General features: G+C 35.3%; 1 protein-coding gene across 1 annotated transcript; it reads right to left on the bottom strand.

Moving 5' to 3' along the window:
- Positions 1-3071: 3071 nt before the first annotated feature.
- LOC127839892 (embryonic polarity protein dorsal-like) lies at positions 3072-13020 on the bottom strand. Its single transcript, XM_052368285.1, is given in 8 exon segments — positions 3072-3112; positions 3971-4127; positions 4350-4441; positions 5358-5450; positions 5967-6101; positions 7611-7848; positions 11161-11372; positions 13017-13020. Coding segments are annotated over 8 exon segments (972 nt in total).
- Positions 13021-16700: the final 3680 nt, after the last annotated feature.

Genomic DNA, 16700 nt, shown 5'->3' with positions numbered 1-16700 from the left:
CACAGTTATACTGGAAGATCTACCTTACAGTGAGTATTACAGTTATACTAAAAGACATACCTAAGTGAGTAACACAGGTATACTGGAACATCTACCTTATTGAGTAACAGAGTTATACTGGAACACCTACTTAAGTGAGCAACACAGTTATACTGGAACACCTACCTTTAAGTGAGTAACACAGTTATACTCGCAAACCTACCTAAGCGTGTTACACAGTTATACTGGAACACCTACCTTTAAATGAGTTACACAGTTATACTGGAACACCTACCTTTACGTTAGTACCACTATTGTACAGGAAAACCTACCTTAAAGTGAGTAACATACTGGAACACCTACCTTTAAGTGAGTTACACAGTTATACTGGAACACCTACCTTTAAGTGAGTAATACACTTATACTTGAACACATACCTTTAAGTGAGTTATACAGTTGTACTGGAACACCTACCTTAAAGTGATCAACACAGTTATACTGGAACACCTAACTTGTAGTGCGTAACACCTACCTTTAAATGAGTAACACAGTTATACTGGAACAACTACCTTTAAGTGCGTAACACAGTTATAATGGAACACCTACTTTAAAGTGAGTAAAACAGTTATAATGGAACGCGTACCTTTTAGTGAGTAACACAGTTATACTGGAAAATCTACCTTACAGTGAGTATTACAGTTATACTAAAAGACATACCTAAGTGAGTAACACATGTATACTGGAACATCTACCTAATTGAGTAACAGAGTTATACTGGAACACCTACTTAAGTGAGCAACACAGTTATACTGGAACACCTACCTTTAAGTGAGTAACACAGTTATACTCGCAAACCTACCTAAGCGTGTAACACAGCTATACTGGAACACCTACCTTTAAATGAGTAACACAGTTATACTGGAACACCTACCTTTAAGTTACTACCACTATTGTACAGGAAAACCTACCTTAAAGTGAGTAACATACTGGAACACCTACCTTTAAGTGAGTTACACAGTTATACTGGAACACCTAACTTTAAGTAAGTAATACACTTATACTTGAACATCTACCTTTAAGTGAGTTATACAGTTGTACTGGAACACCTACCTTAAAGTGATCAACACAGTTATACTGGAACACCTAACTTGTAGTGCGTAACACCTACATTTAAATGAGTAACACAGTTATACTGGAACAACTACCTTTAAGTGCGTAACACAGTTATACTGGAACAACTACCTTTAAGTGCGTAACACAGTTGCACTGGATCACCTAACTTTAAAAGAGTAACACAGTTATACTGGAATACCTAACTTAAAGTGAGTAACACAGTTGCATTGGCACACCTTCTAAAGTGAGTAACCGAGTTATACTGGAACAACTACCTTTAAGTGAGTAAAACAGTTATAATGAAGCACCAACTTAAGTGAGAAACACAGTTATACTGGAACACCTACCTTTAAGAGAGTAACACAGTTTAACTGGAACACCTACCTTTAAGTGAGTATACCTAAAAGTGAGTAACACTGTTATGCTGAAACACCTACCTTTAAGTGAGTAACACAGTTATACTGGAACATCAACCTTGTAGTGAGTAACACAGTTATACTGGAACAACTACCTTTCAATGAGTAACACAGTTATACTAACACACCGACCTTTTAGCGAGAAACAGTTATACTGGAACACCTACCTTGAAGTGAGTAATACAGTTATACTGGAACACCTACCTTGTAGTGAGTAACACAGTTATACTGGAACACCTACCTTAAAGTGATTAACACAGTTATAATGGAACACCTACCTTTATGTGAGTTACACAGTTATACTGGAACACCTACCTTCAAGTGAGTAACGCAGTTATACTGGAACATCTACCTTAAACTGTGTAACACAGTTATACTGGAACAAATACCTTTGAGTGAGTAACACAGTTATACTGGAACACCTACCTTGTAGTGAGTAACACAGTTATACTGGAACACCAACCTTTAAGTGAGTAACACAGTTATACTCCAACACCTACCTAAATAAGTAACACAGCTATACTAGAAAATCTACCTTTAAGTGACTAACACAGTTATACTGGAACACCTACCTAAGTGAGTAACGAAGTTATACGGGAACACCTACCTTAAAGTGATTAACACAGTTATAATTCAACACATACCTTTGAGTGAGTAACACAGTTATACTGGAACACCTACCTTGTAGTGAGTAACACCGTTATACTGGAACATCTACCTTGAACTGGGCAACACAGTTATAATGGAACACCTACCTTAAAGTGAATAACACTGTTATACTGGAACACCTACCTTTAAGTGAGTAACACAGTTATACTGGAACAAATACCTTCAAGTGAGTAATACAGTTATAATGGAACAACAACCTTTAAGAGAGTAACACAGTGTAACTGGAACACCTACCTTTAAGTGAATAATACAGCTATACTGGTACACCTACCTTAAAGTGAGTAACACAGTTTTACTGAAAAACCTACATAAGGGAGTAACACAGTTATATTGGAACAACTACCTTTAAGTGAGTTACACAGTTATAATGAAACACCTACTTAAGTGAGTAACACAGTTATACTGGAACCCCTACATTTAAGTGAATAACACAGTTATACTGGAACACCTACCTTTAAGTGAGTAACACAGTTAAACTTGAACACCTACCTTTAAGTTAGTAACATAGTTATACTGGAATAACTACCTTTAAGTGAGTAACACAGTTATACTGAAACACTTACCTTTTAGTGAGTTACACAGTTATACTGGAAAACCTACCTTTAAGTGAGTAATACAGATATACTGGAACACCTACCTTTAAGTGAGTAAAACAGTTACACTGGAACACCTACCTAAGTGAGTAACACAGTTATACTGGAACACCAACCTTTAGGTAAGTAACACAGTTGCACTGGAAAACCTACCTTTAAGTGAGTAACACAGTTATACCGGAACACCTACCTAAGCGAGCTACACAGTTATACTGGAACACGTACCTTGTAGTGAGCAAAACAGTTATACTGGAACACCTACCTTTTACTGAGTAACACAGTTATACTGGAACACCAACCTTTAAGTGAGTAACACAGTTATACTGGAACATCCACCTTTAACTGAGCAACACAGTTATACTGGAACACCTACCTCAGTGAGTAACACAGTTGCATTGGAACACCTACCTTTAAGTGAGTAACACAGTTAAACTGGAAAACCTACCTTAAAGTGAGTAACGCAGTTACACTGGATCATCTACCTTTAACTGAGTATCACAGTTATAATGGAACAAATACCTTTAAGTAAGTAACACAGTTATACTGGAACACCTACATTATAGTGAGTAACACAGTTATACTGGAACACCAACCTTTAAGTGAGTAACACAGTTATACTTGAACACCTACTTTTAAGTGAGTAACACAGTTATACTGGCAAACATAGCTTAAAATGAGTAACACAGTTATACTGACACACCTACCTTTAAGTGAGTAACACAGTTATACTGGAACACATACGTTTAAGTGAGTAGCACATTTATAATGGAACACCTACCTTTAAGTGAGTAACACAGTTATACCGGAACAACTACCTAAGCAAGTAACACAGTTATACTGGAACACTTACTTTAAGTGAGCAACACAGTTACACTGGAACATCTACCTTTAAGTGAGTAACACAGTTATACTGGAACACCTACCTTAAAGTGAGTAATACCACTATGCCACCGCAAAATATAATACCTTAAGATGAAGATGAGAAATTTAACTGCAGGATTAGTGGTATGTTCTATTCCTGCAGTACTACTATTGATTTGGGAGTATGAAAATTAAGATCAGCTATCATCATATCGTTTTATATATACACACTTAAATGACAAATTGCTAACTCTATTACCTTATTTTTGCATATCAGGAAATGCATTTGTATGGTACTTTGTACTGTAAGTATATTTTCTGTAAATACTTTTAAAGTACAAAACACAAGATTCTTACCTGGATCTTCGGGCTCGTATGTGAACCATATCGAGTCACAGCCTTCCAGATCTGAGCTTCTCTGCAGCTGCATTTCTACAACCACTGGCTGCCGTATGTTCTGGTCCATAAATGGAGGCGTCTTAAACTTGATCGCAAACTAAAACAGTCACAACATGGTACATTAGAAACAATTTCCATTTTTAAAATTTTTGTTCACTTGTTGTCTCCGTACTCTCGAAATAACGAAGAGCTATACATGCAAGTGTTTAATATAGAACTGTTTTGCTCTCAACTCTTAAAATGTCAATGACACAATTAATGTGAAAGAAATCACTTTATCTTTATGTCTCAGATGCCAGAAAATACAAACAAGTCATACCTGACGATGAACTTCGTTCTGTCCAAAATCACCAAAGGCTTCCCACACAACATGCCCCTGCTGCTCTAGGTAAAATCTCACCCGCACATCATCTGTTAATCAAATTCAGTGAGTGAGATCAAGTTTAAAATGACAGTGTATTACTTTCACGGGAGTTCGGTAGTCGGAGACGCCTGGAAATGAGACTTTGCCTCCTAGTTTTTGTGTCAAGGAAGACTGTTGCACTCCTTAAAAATACTTTGACTTATTCATTTTGCATGATCATTATGTCCCAACTTTTGTACATCAAAAACATATCAACACATCATTTTGCTTGAACACATGGAAACAAAAACAAAACAATCAGAAATTATTTATTTTGGTTCACTGTCACAGTTTGTGCATGCAGAAATAGAGGAACCTCTTGAACTAGGAATCAACCCAATTGTTGCCATTTGTTTTCTCACACATTTTCACTAAAATATATATGCTTTTGAAAAACTGTCTCATAAGACTAGGAAAACTTGTATTACAGTGATTTCTAACTGTATTTGTGCCATAGGATTATTTCAAGACCACATGTCACAAAGTTGATTGTTTACATAAATAACTCTGTAGATGGATTGCTTTCTAATCGGCTATAAAACTCCTATAACGCAAAGGGTCAGTGACAGCGTCAATTTAACTAAGAAAAAGCTATGGAGAATATTTTATAAAAATATATATTTATGTATATATATGTACAAAATATACACTGCATGAACTAGCAAGTTATGTTTGTTTTTGTTCTTTGCAAGCAATGGACTCCAGAGTGCCACAATGCCAAAACTTTTGATGCAATCAAGCTTAAGTAAATTGGTGAAAACTGACAATTTAACTTACAACATAATTTCCTTGAAATCATGGTTGATTTCATAAATAGGCATACACTTAAAAGTAAAGTGAAAAAAATATTTTCGTTGATTTCTTGGTTAATTGAATAAAAAGGTTTAACCTAAAATCTGAACAAACAACAAAATACCTGTATACCTCGGTTGATCTTTTCACACAGTAGAACTACCTCATCCCCACCCTTAGCTTTCCCAGACGTTGGTTGGCAGATCACCAGGTCATTCAGCGCCTCTGCAAATGCAAAATGCTTTTATATATACTATCATTTAGCAGATCACTTTTAAAGCCTATTTCTGTGAATTTCTGCAGCTATGGCTACCGACATCACATTTGTAACGTTCCTACTTAATAACACACACAACTCCATTTAGAATATCATGGTATGTCACTTAGATTAACTTTAAATCATTTGCACACTTTTTGCAAATCACAGAAGGAAGAAAGTTACTATACCAGTTATGTATACAGATTTTTTTAAAATAAGCATTCACTAAAATAATTAAGAAAAATTAAGTAACTTTTATCTTTCATTTGCATGTTGTAAAATCTAAAACTGAATATAACCAATACAGTGCATGACTTATATACTTTATGCAGTGTTATCACCAGAATATAACTCCTTGTTTTATCATACTTTTGTCAATATTGGCTAAAAGGAAGGTAACCGTTATCTGATTATACCTCATTGTGGTCATGAGTAATCTGCAAACCAAAAAGAACAGGGAGATACATCTGACTGTATCGTACTTTTATCATGGATAGCCTGGGACACAACAGGCTTCACAATCCCGGTTATCTTCCCTTGTTCATCTGGCAAGAACACTTGGAAACACAGCCTCACAACGTTCAGGTCGATATTCTGTCCCTTGTGCTTGAAACCCACTACAAAAACAATGCATTGTCAGATTTTTTGCTTTATTTTATTATAAATTAAACAATAGGCTACCAAAATAAGATAAAAGTACTATTTTAAGGAGTAAAAAAGATTTTTAGAGTATAAAACATTTTTTATATGTCTTTAGCTGCATTCAATTATGTAATTTTACCATTAGATGCAAAGACTTATTTTCAAAATGTAAAGAAGTGGGTCATGATGGCCCTGAACCAGTCACATTAATTTAAATTATGATCTCAGCCAGGAGATATTAAAAAGATTAAAATGTACAATGAGAAAAACAAAATATCCCAGGCAGGGATTTCTTTAGGGGGGTAACCATTCATTGGGAATTTTTAGCTCACATTTGGGAAAAATATATAAAAAATCAATTGGGAATGGGGCCGATTTTCGGACCCAATTTTGAATGAATTGAAGAGATGTGTTTGTCAGAAACACAAGGCTTCCTACTGCACCGCTTTGATTTTTTTTATCATTTGGCAGGTACAGATAATTTTTACAAGGGAAGTAATAAAAAAACATTACTTCCCTTGTGAAAATGATCAGAACATGCGAAATGATAAATTGAAATAATCTCCCTTTAAAGCTGGTTACTTCCCTTGGATTTGTTTTTTTGACCTTTGACTTTGAAGGATGATCTTGACCTTGACCTTTTACCACTCAAAATGTGCAGCTCCATGAGATACACATGCATGCCAAATATCAAGTTGCTATCTAATATATTGCAACAGTTATGGCCAATGTTAAAGTTTTTGGACGGACGGACAGACAGACAGACAGACTGACGGACAGTTCAACTGCTATATGCCACCCTACCGGGGGCATAAAAAAAAAAAAACACTGTATGATGTTACATACCAAATACCAAACCTCTGGTCAGCGTGGTTTCAGAGGAGAAGATATTAAGTAATTCTTCATCAGAGTCTAGATACCATGTAGTACTTAGGCATTGCCAGTTTTTTATGCCAGGAGCACAATATGAACAAAGTTTATACATGACCACGGCATGTTGCTGATACCAAATTCCAACTTGATGGTGTGGGAGTGTTTTTTTAAGTGTTCACTATATGCATATACAGGAAACAAGTCCCTGAAGGCGGGGTAAATTTTGACCTTATGGACATGATTTGAACAATCTTGGTTAATAAGTCAAAATGATCATAAAATGTCCAATAATTAAACCTCTGGGCCTTACAGCTTCATATATTTTTTTGGAAGTTTTCACTATTAACATAGACATTATTGATGCCCCCTCCCTGCAAGGCTATTTCAATCTAGATTACTTATCTGTCTAATAGGGCAAGGTAAGTAACAGTCCCAGATGCTCATCCTGGGAACACACAAAATTTGCAAAGGTGAGCTAAAAAGAATACCTTGTTTAACTATAATAGCGGTTTAACATGTGAATACAGTCTTGCAAATTGTGTGAATAGCAAGAAATAACAATCATTTTTACCAGTTATAAGATATTTTTAAGTTTAGACTCTTATGCTTACTCTAAAAGGGGTCCACATTTATCTCCTGCCTCAGCTTCAAATTCCCCTCCACATCTTTCTTTTTGGCACACTGTATTCCCAGATGTGGGAATGTGACTGTCGCGGTGTCGCGTATGCGTAGCGTGCACACCCCCTTCTTGCAGTCTTTTCCCACGAGATTGTGGGGGTGTGGCTTGTATGGGTCGTCTTTCGTGACACATGAGACAACAATCTCTGCTGGGCCGCTGTAGTTGTGTACCTTTAAGAAAGATAGGCAGCTGTTACAGAGAAGAGAGGATTTCAGGTGGGTATTTGAACCTATGCATGCGTTAAAATGAAAAGCTTGCAAAAACGTCACAACATGAGGGCCCAGGACCCCTGGTTATTCACCTGAGACCTAACGGATTTGAACTGTTCTGTGCAGCTTCATGAAGATGTAACATAATTGTAGGCTCTAAAGAATGCAAACAGTATATTTTAACAACGCATGACGAACATTTTACAACGGACAAATGGTGATGACAAAAGCTCATCATGAGCATGTTGTGCTCAAGTCTGCATAACAATTCCAATAGATCTGGTAAAGGTATTGGAACAGATATTTCTGGACAAAAAAGCAACAATTCGTACCATCATTTGGTCCGACGTTTTCCAGAATATATTGATTAGTTGTCACAATCATGAATAATATATTGGAATGAAAATGTGTATTTAGAATTATTTCAGTGTTTTTACACTTGTATGTTTCTGTGTTTTGGTTAAGATGTATTGGTATGTAATTTTTCATCTTTTAATAGACACGTAACTAAAATATTTTTATACATACATAGGTGTGTACCTATAAAGAACTCAGTTATCACAAAGATAAAGTGCTACTTAATAAACAATTGTAGATTTAAACAAAGTATTTTCTTTTGGATTTTTTTTTGCATTTTCTAGTATCCAGAGACATTGAACTATTTACACCTAATTTATGTTAAATAATCTAGTACATTATAAATTTTAACAATTTAAAATCACTAATTCAATTTATATAAAAAATAAATCAATTAAAAATACGCTTTGAACATTCACTCAAGCGCTTCTAAGCTTCAATACTTTCAATTAAGAACAAATGTATTTAAGATACTTGCGTAAAAAAAATAATAATCTGTTAAGTTTTAAAGGAAGAAAAATCAAAACCAAATAAGGGAAAGAAATAAGATTAAATCTATTCATTTACATGTCAACTAAAAAAAATGTTGGTGTACCTTTCAATAGTTTTTCAGCGAGTATAAACAGGAAACGTACTGTCTATTAAATTACTGTCTAAAAAACACTCAAAAGTCATAGCATTAGTTTAAATACTGTACTTACATCACTTGATGGTAGTAAGAAAAATAATAGTATGACGCTTTTATTTTTATTGTAACAATGTAATGCAGACAGCTATTGGTGTATCAACCATAAACACTGTTGAGTTTACAAATGCTTGTCAATCAACATTATTGTCATACAACTAATCATAAAAATGAGCCATTATCAAGGAAGACCGGGTTTAATGCAGTTGCACAAAGTGTAGTTACAGAATAGCTTGTGCAGTAAGCACCGGCTAATCAGGTACTTCACTAACTGTTTAGACATGATTTTTGCTTAGACGATACTTCCTTAAAATAAAAACAAGCAAATGCTTTGAATTGATATCCTCCGCAAAATATTTTTTAATGGTAAGGTGCAAATTTCTTGATATATGTATGGTATACTTTCCAACAAATAATTAAGTGTAGGGTAAATGTTTCTATGCATTGCGATTCTCCTAGTCGATATCTTTTGCAGCCATGCATTTTCATGTTGAAATCATGTGACATATCTGAGATATAGCCGTGAAAAGTTACATCATACAAAAACAACACATGGAAAACACTCTAATTTAAAAAGTGTATGGTTATGGTTGTAGCTCATTACAGTTCTTCACATTGCTTTCTTCACACCCATGAAGTTTCATGTTGAAATATTGTAATGTATCGTATCTGAGATTTAGCCCTGAAAAGTTACATCTTCCAAAAATGCAATAACTCTTATTAAAGATCGTGTATGGTAATGGTTCTTGAGCATGGCACTTCTCCTAATTGATATCTATACAAATATGAAGTTTCGTGTTAATATCTTTTATTGTTTTTGAGATATAGCCCAGAAAAGTTTTGTGACTGGCGGACTGACAAACGAACAGACAGTGGACAACGCCAATACTATATCCCATCGCAATTGGCGGGGGATTAAAATCCATAACAGCACAAAGTATCTGGGACGATTTGTTAAGCATGTGGATAAAACTCACAGAGACCTACTCATTTAAATCCTGATATTTGAATAGAACTTCACTGTCAACTTGAATTCAACGGCTGGGATAATCAATGCTTCAGCTGCATGTACTTGAGTACTTAAAAAGATGCTTAAGAGAATGAAATGATGATAAAGAACATTATTATTATAGGCATACATGTTTAACATAAGGATATCTAGAGCTGTGTCATAAGTATGTACAATACCCCCTCCTCCCCACACTAATTGTTCAAGGGCAGATAACTCAGAAATGCATCGGTTAATAAGGATTAAAAAGATGTTGTACACAGTCATGTAATATTCATGGTTATGACTAAGTTGCAAAGGCACGTGGCTTAGACCGTTTGAGCATTAGGCATGAAACAAGTCTCTTGCACATCTGTACTACGTGGCCATGACATGATTGCGAAATGTGAAATAAGCATCTAAGATTATGTGGACAGAACAGCAGAGTGATTCGAATCAATATAGGATTAAAGTGACTTTTTTCCTTCTCAGAGAATGGCTGTGGACGGCCGTTCCACAATTTCGACATGGACAATTCACAAATCTGGCCAGGCAACAATACTTGACAAAAACGGCCATCTTTTACTGTGAAAATCGACTTTAGGGGCTTAAAACTGCCAAACATGGCCAAATCACAATTCAAAATTACAATTTGATTTTACATGAGCCAGACAAGATATTGACAGGGGTAAGGCTTTTCTATTGTTTAAGATAGAATTTACCAGTCAGAATATTGTTGATCTAAATGTAAGTGGTTATTCGTTGAAAGAAAGTGTCAAGATAATCAAAATATGATTTCAATGCATTATCTAAAGACATTTTTAAATGATGCAAGTATTAAACATGCTTTTACTATACTTGTTCTTAACCAACTGAATGTCAAATTTTTACAAGTTTGCGACTCGTGTTTTCACAATTTTCATAAGTTCGCGACTCATTTTTTCACAATGTTAAGGAGCCAAGGCCGCTTCATAAAATTAGGACAAAGGCCCTGATATTGTTGTGTTGCAAAGAAAGCCAAACAATTAAAACCCAAATAATTTGCCATTAGACAATATCATAAAAAAGCATGCAATAGTTTCCAAAAAAAACAACACCATTTTGAATGGAACTGCCGTAATAGTTAAGAAGAGTAGATACAATTATTACCTACTGTTGTCAGCTCATTGATAAACAACATAGATTGAGTTCATGTGTTAGTATCTACCACCATGTTTTTTAAATCCTTTTAAACTGAAAATACCTTCATTGCAGGAAAGGTTTTTCGTTCCGGGGTGCTGGATTCTCCCGGAATGCTTCCTGCAGATCTTCCTTCGCACTCATTACGGAATCTCATTCCCCGGGCCTTTGGCTGCTCCACTATTTCAACATATGGGCCAACCGCTAGGGTCCCCCGCGTAGGCTGATTAGAGGCCCCGTTCGGCTTGGGTGTTGCTGCTGTATTTAGATTTGGATCTGAAATATGAAACAAAGCTAATTTACGATGAATTGCTGACTGATAACCAAATCAGGAAAATGTTTATCTGATGAAAAGCCAATATTTTTGTATATATTATCTATACATAAACATAATGTTTTTTGTTCAGTGAGCAGAAAATAAGCACTGTTCAATCACAAAAAGCACTGTTTACCGTGGTTTCATGTTCGGTCTAAAAAAAAAGCACAAATACCCAGGAATATGATATCCAGGTACGGTATTGCATTCCATCTTCAAACAATACTCAAGGAAGAATAGCAAGTGAATGTGTTATTTTATTGATATAGTAAAAACAATGGTAAACCAGGATTCTGGGGACCATAAAAAGTATTTGAGTAACTAAACTTTGAAATTTGTCCAGTTTGAAGAAGACACCAGTTTCAAGTGTTTCAACGGTATCATACCTTAACCCTTTATCACTTAGATACGTATTTTGACGTGTTTGTAGTCTCTTAGCAGTGATTTTTTTTCATTCAAAATCAGGTCCGGTAATGGCCCCCATTTCCAATTTAAATGAGTATATATTTTTCTTAAATGGCAGCTAAAAATTCCCAATGGAAGGTTTCAAAATGAAAGGCTCAAAGTCGCTCACCTGAGATAAAAAGAAATGACCTGTTCTTTGCAGCCTAAGATATCAATAGAACAAATGTGTAACCAAGTTTCATGACGAATGAACAACAAATGGCCCCTGGTGGCCATGTTTTTCAACAGACCGGAACCATTTTTGAACTCGCCCAAGATATCATTGGGACAAATCTTCTGACAAATTTTCATGAGGATCCGACAATAAATGTGGCCTCTACAGTGTTAACAAGGCAAATATTCATGACGCACAACGGAAGATAGACAATTGATAATAGGTGATCACAAAAGTTCACCATGAGCAAGAAATATTTTGCTCATAAAGAGTGTCACCATGTTTGAAGGTGATATTATAAAAACTTATTGAGTAAACTAAATCAAGATATGAGAACAACATTTGTACTCAGCAAGTGTCATTCAGATTGAACTTAAAATGTGTCTAAAAGTATTCACAATGTTTCACTATAAACAACTGTAGACATACAAAACTAGAGTGTTAACAAGGTTTAACAAAAGCCATATATAGCCATATATGGAAAAATTCCTCGCGCCCTAGTGGCCGTGTTTTTTAAGCAACCAGGACCATTTTCGAACTTGTCCAAGATATCATTGGGATAAATCTTCTGATCAAGTTTCATGATGATCGGACAATAAATGTGGCCTCTAGAGTAATAACAAGGTTTTACTATAGCTAAATAAGGAAAAATGCCCAACCCCCTTAACGGCCATGCTTTTCAACCAACCGAAACCATTTTAAAACATATCCAGGATATCATTGGGACAAATCTTCTGACCAAGTTTCATGAAAATCGGAAAATAAATGTGGCCTCTAGAGTATTAACAAGGTTTTACTAGAGCCATATATAACTATATAAGGAAAAATTCCCCGCCCCCTGGTGTCCATGTTTTTTAAGCCACGGAAACCATTTTCGAAGCTGTCCAAGATATAATTGGGACAAATCTTCAGACCAAGTTTCATGATGATCGAAAAATAATTGTGGCCTCTAGAGTGTTAACAAGGTCTTACTATTGCCATATACCCATACTATGAAAAATGCCCCGCCCCCTGGCGGCCATGTTTTTCAACCAACTGGCATTATTTTCGAACCCGTCCAACATATTATTGCGATGAATCTGCTGACCAAGTTTTATTAAGATATGACCATACATGTGGCCTCTAGAGTGTTAACACGGTTTTACTATAGCCATATACAGCCATATTAGGGAAAATGCTCCGCCCCTTGGCAGCCATGTTTTTCGAGCAAACGTAACCATTTTCGAACTCATCCAAGATATCATGGAGACCAATCTTCTGACCAAATTTCATGAAGATTGGACAAAAAATTTGGCGTCTAGAGTGTTAACAAGGCAAATGTTGACGCCGAACGCATAGCCTTGTAATTAAACTAATAGGAACAATTTTCAGACTTACCTTGCAATTATATTTCCAGGTAAATAATCAATAAATCCGTTTTAAAACACAAATCTTTGATAATCACAAAAAATCAGATCTCATCAATAAACTGTGTGCCTCAAAAATTATATCTTCTCGTATCCATGGTGCCAAAGATCAAAGAAATAGCACAACAAGGTATCAAGTTGCTGATCTACAAATAGGACAACAAGGTTCACTCAGAGATGTGTGTTGATTTGTGCTCATGCAGCTGATAAGGGTCAGTGGGAGTAATTAAGTGTGCATTCATGATTGGAAGTCAAACAGTTCAAGCTATGTATAGTTTGTCTCCCTTAATTAATTTTCTGCGAAATAAATATTACTACATTAACCTTCGAGAATATTTAACTAGAGTCTAAACAAGGTTTTACTATAGCCATACAATGAAAAGTGCCCCGTCCCCTGGTGGCCATATATTTCAACCAAACCAAATATTTTCAAACTCGTACAATATATAATTAGGATGAATCTTCTGACAAAGTTTCATGAAGATCGAACAATAAATGTAGCCTCTAGAGTGTAAACAAGGTTTTACATCTGCCATATGTAGCCATATAAGGAAAAATACCCCGCCCCCTGGTGGCCATGTTTTTCAAGCAACCGAAACCATTTTCAAATATGCCTAAGATATCATTGGTACAAATCTTCTGACCAAGTTTCATGTTGATCGGACAAAAAATGTGGCCTCTAGAGTGTTAACAAGGTTTTACTATAATAGCTTTATAAGGAAAAATGCACCGCCCCCTTGGCGGCCATGTTATTCAACCAACCGGAACCATTTTTAAACTCATCCAAGAACTCATTTGGACCAAGTTTCATGAAGATCGGGCAATAAATGTGGACTTTAGAGTGTTAGCAAGGTTTTACTTAAGCCATATATAGACATATAAGAAACAATGCCCCGCCCCCTGGTGGCCATGTTTTTAAAGCAACCGGAACAGTTTTCTAACTTGTCCAAGATATCATTGAGACAAATCTTCAGACCAAGTTTCATGATGATTGGAAAATAAATTTGGCCTCTAGAGTGTTAACAAGGTTTTACTATAGCAATATAAGTAACAAATGTCCCTCCCCCTGGCGGCCATGTTTCTCAAACAACTGGCATCTTTTTCGAACTCGTCCAAGATATTATTTGGATGAATCTTTTGACTAAGTTTCATGAAGATTGGACAATAAATGTGGCCTCTAGAGTGTTAACAAGGTTTTACTAGAGCCATATATAGCCATATATGGAAAAATGCCCCGCCCCTTGGCACCTATATTTGTCAAGCAAACGTAACCATTTTCAAACTAATCCAAGCTTTCATTAAGACCAATCTTCTGACCAAATGTCATGAAGATTGGACAATATATGTGGCCTTTAGAGTGTTAATAAGGTTTTACTATAGCCATATAAGGAAAAATGACTCGCCCCCTGGCGGCCATGTTTTTTTACCAACTGTTATCGTTTTCAAACTCGTCCAAGATATTATTGGGATGAATCTTCTCACCAAGTGTCATGAAGATTGGACAATAAATGTGGCATCTAGAGTGTTAAACTGTAGCCATATAAGGAAAATGCATCGCCCCTTAGCAGCCATGTTTTTCAAGCAAACGTTACCATTTTCGAACTCATCAAAGATATCATTTAGACAAATCTTTTGATCAAATTTCATGAAGATTGGACAATAAAATATCATCATGAAAACAAGCAATCACGTTTGATCATAGTAGGGATATAAAATACTTGCGTAATATAAATTAAATGTATAGATTTATGGTATCATAAAATGCTAGATTTCTATCGCTCATTAACACTAGTAAAGTGTTTTCAATAAACATGTAAAACAGTTCAATTTTCAAAATATGCAGGTGTTTTTTTCTCCATTTGAATGCTAAAATTTATCAATATTTTCATTCAATGTAAAACGAAACGAAAATTCATTCAATGTAAATGAAAATAAAAACTACATTGAAAGATTGGAATGTATTGCGCTTTTTTAAGGCTTTGTTTTTTAACTGATTCAATGCACCTCTTACGATAAATTTCTATCGTATATATTACTAAATTACTTAATTAAAGGAGGTTTCTACAATCCATTTAATATGCTGCAATAAGATCTTTCATAACAAGATTTTAGCATGGCCTTTTTCTGGGTTAGTCAGTTTTCTTCAAGTTTATTGTTGTAGCTACATGTACCACCGGAAGTGGTTGCAAAACGTAGGAAGCTGCTTCCCAAGATGAAAGAGGAAAGGGAAAAAGGCAAGCGATCGTTGATCGCTTATGACACCCTGTACGTCGACGGGCGACCAGTGCGCGACTAGGGACACGACGGGGGAGAAATTGACATTCTTTCGTGGAATGTAAATGGTCTTACAGATTGCAAGAAAAGTAATCCTTCCTTTGTAAATATTTTAAGTGATCATGATATATGTTTTTTGTATGAAACTTGGACGAGTAGCACTAGTGATATTGATTTGAGTGGTTACTTGTCTTTGAACTTTTTTAGAAAATTTAAGCATAGAACATCTCGCAGAAATAGCGGTGGCATTGTAATAAATATCAAAGAAGCTGGTGGTGTTGTTATTGTAAAAATCATTTTGATACAATTGTTTGGTTAAAACTAGACCACACATTTTTTCATACCTCTGATGATTTTTATATTTGTGCAACTTATATCTGGGGTCACGACTCTCCAGTATATAACATATTTAATGTGGATTTATTTGAAATTTTAGAAAATTATATCTCTTATTATTCTGAATTTAGTAAAGTTTTTGTTGCTGGCGATCTCAATAATAGAGTTGGTAATAAATGTGATTATATTGTATATGATAGAATTAATACTGTTAATGATGATGTAGATTACTACCCAGACAACGCCTCTGTTAGGTGTGATGTATATAGTTGTATGTAACCGCTAAATTGAGTTGTTGTTAGCCTATTGTATTTTTCTGTTTCCCACGTTTTCGGGAAGGTCATCTGAATTTGGTCTTTAATCCAAGCATGCTCTACTGTTCCACCACAACGTAAGTTAAAATAGTTTGTATTAATTTTAGTCCATATAATTATCGATGCAAAAGTAAATTGTTTAATGCTTTTTTAGTAAAATGTTTAGCTATTGGTTTCGTACCCACGCGGTTCGTCCCAGATTGTTTCTTTTTATAATTTGCAAAGCTTGTTTTCATTAAGGTTTTGTATAAGATTTCAGAATATGGATTTATTTGAATTTGCAAGGTATTTACGATAGAGATTAATGTTTAAATCGTCAGAATGTTTAAAATTTTCCTG

This window comes from Dreissena polymorpha, chromosome 7 (genome assembly GCF_020536995.1).
Source record: "Dreissena polymorpha isolate Duluth1 chromosome 7, UMN_Dpol_1.0, whole genome shotgun sequence".
In the NCBI taxonomy this organism is placed as follows: domain Eukaryota; kingdom Metazoa; phylum Mollusca; class Bivalvia; order Myida; family Dreissenidae; genus Dreissena; species Dreissena polymorpha.
Note: the sequence above shows the minus strand (reverse complement) of the source record. Positions and strands in the feature narration are given on the sequence as shown.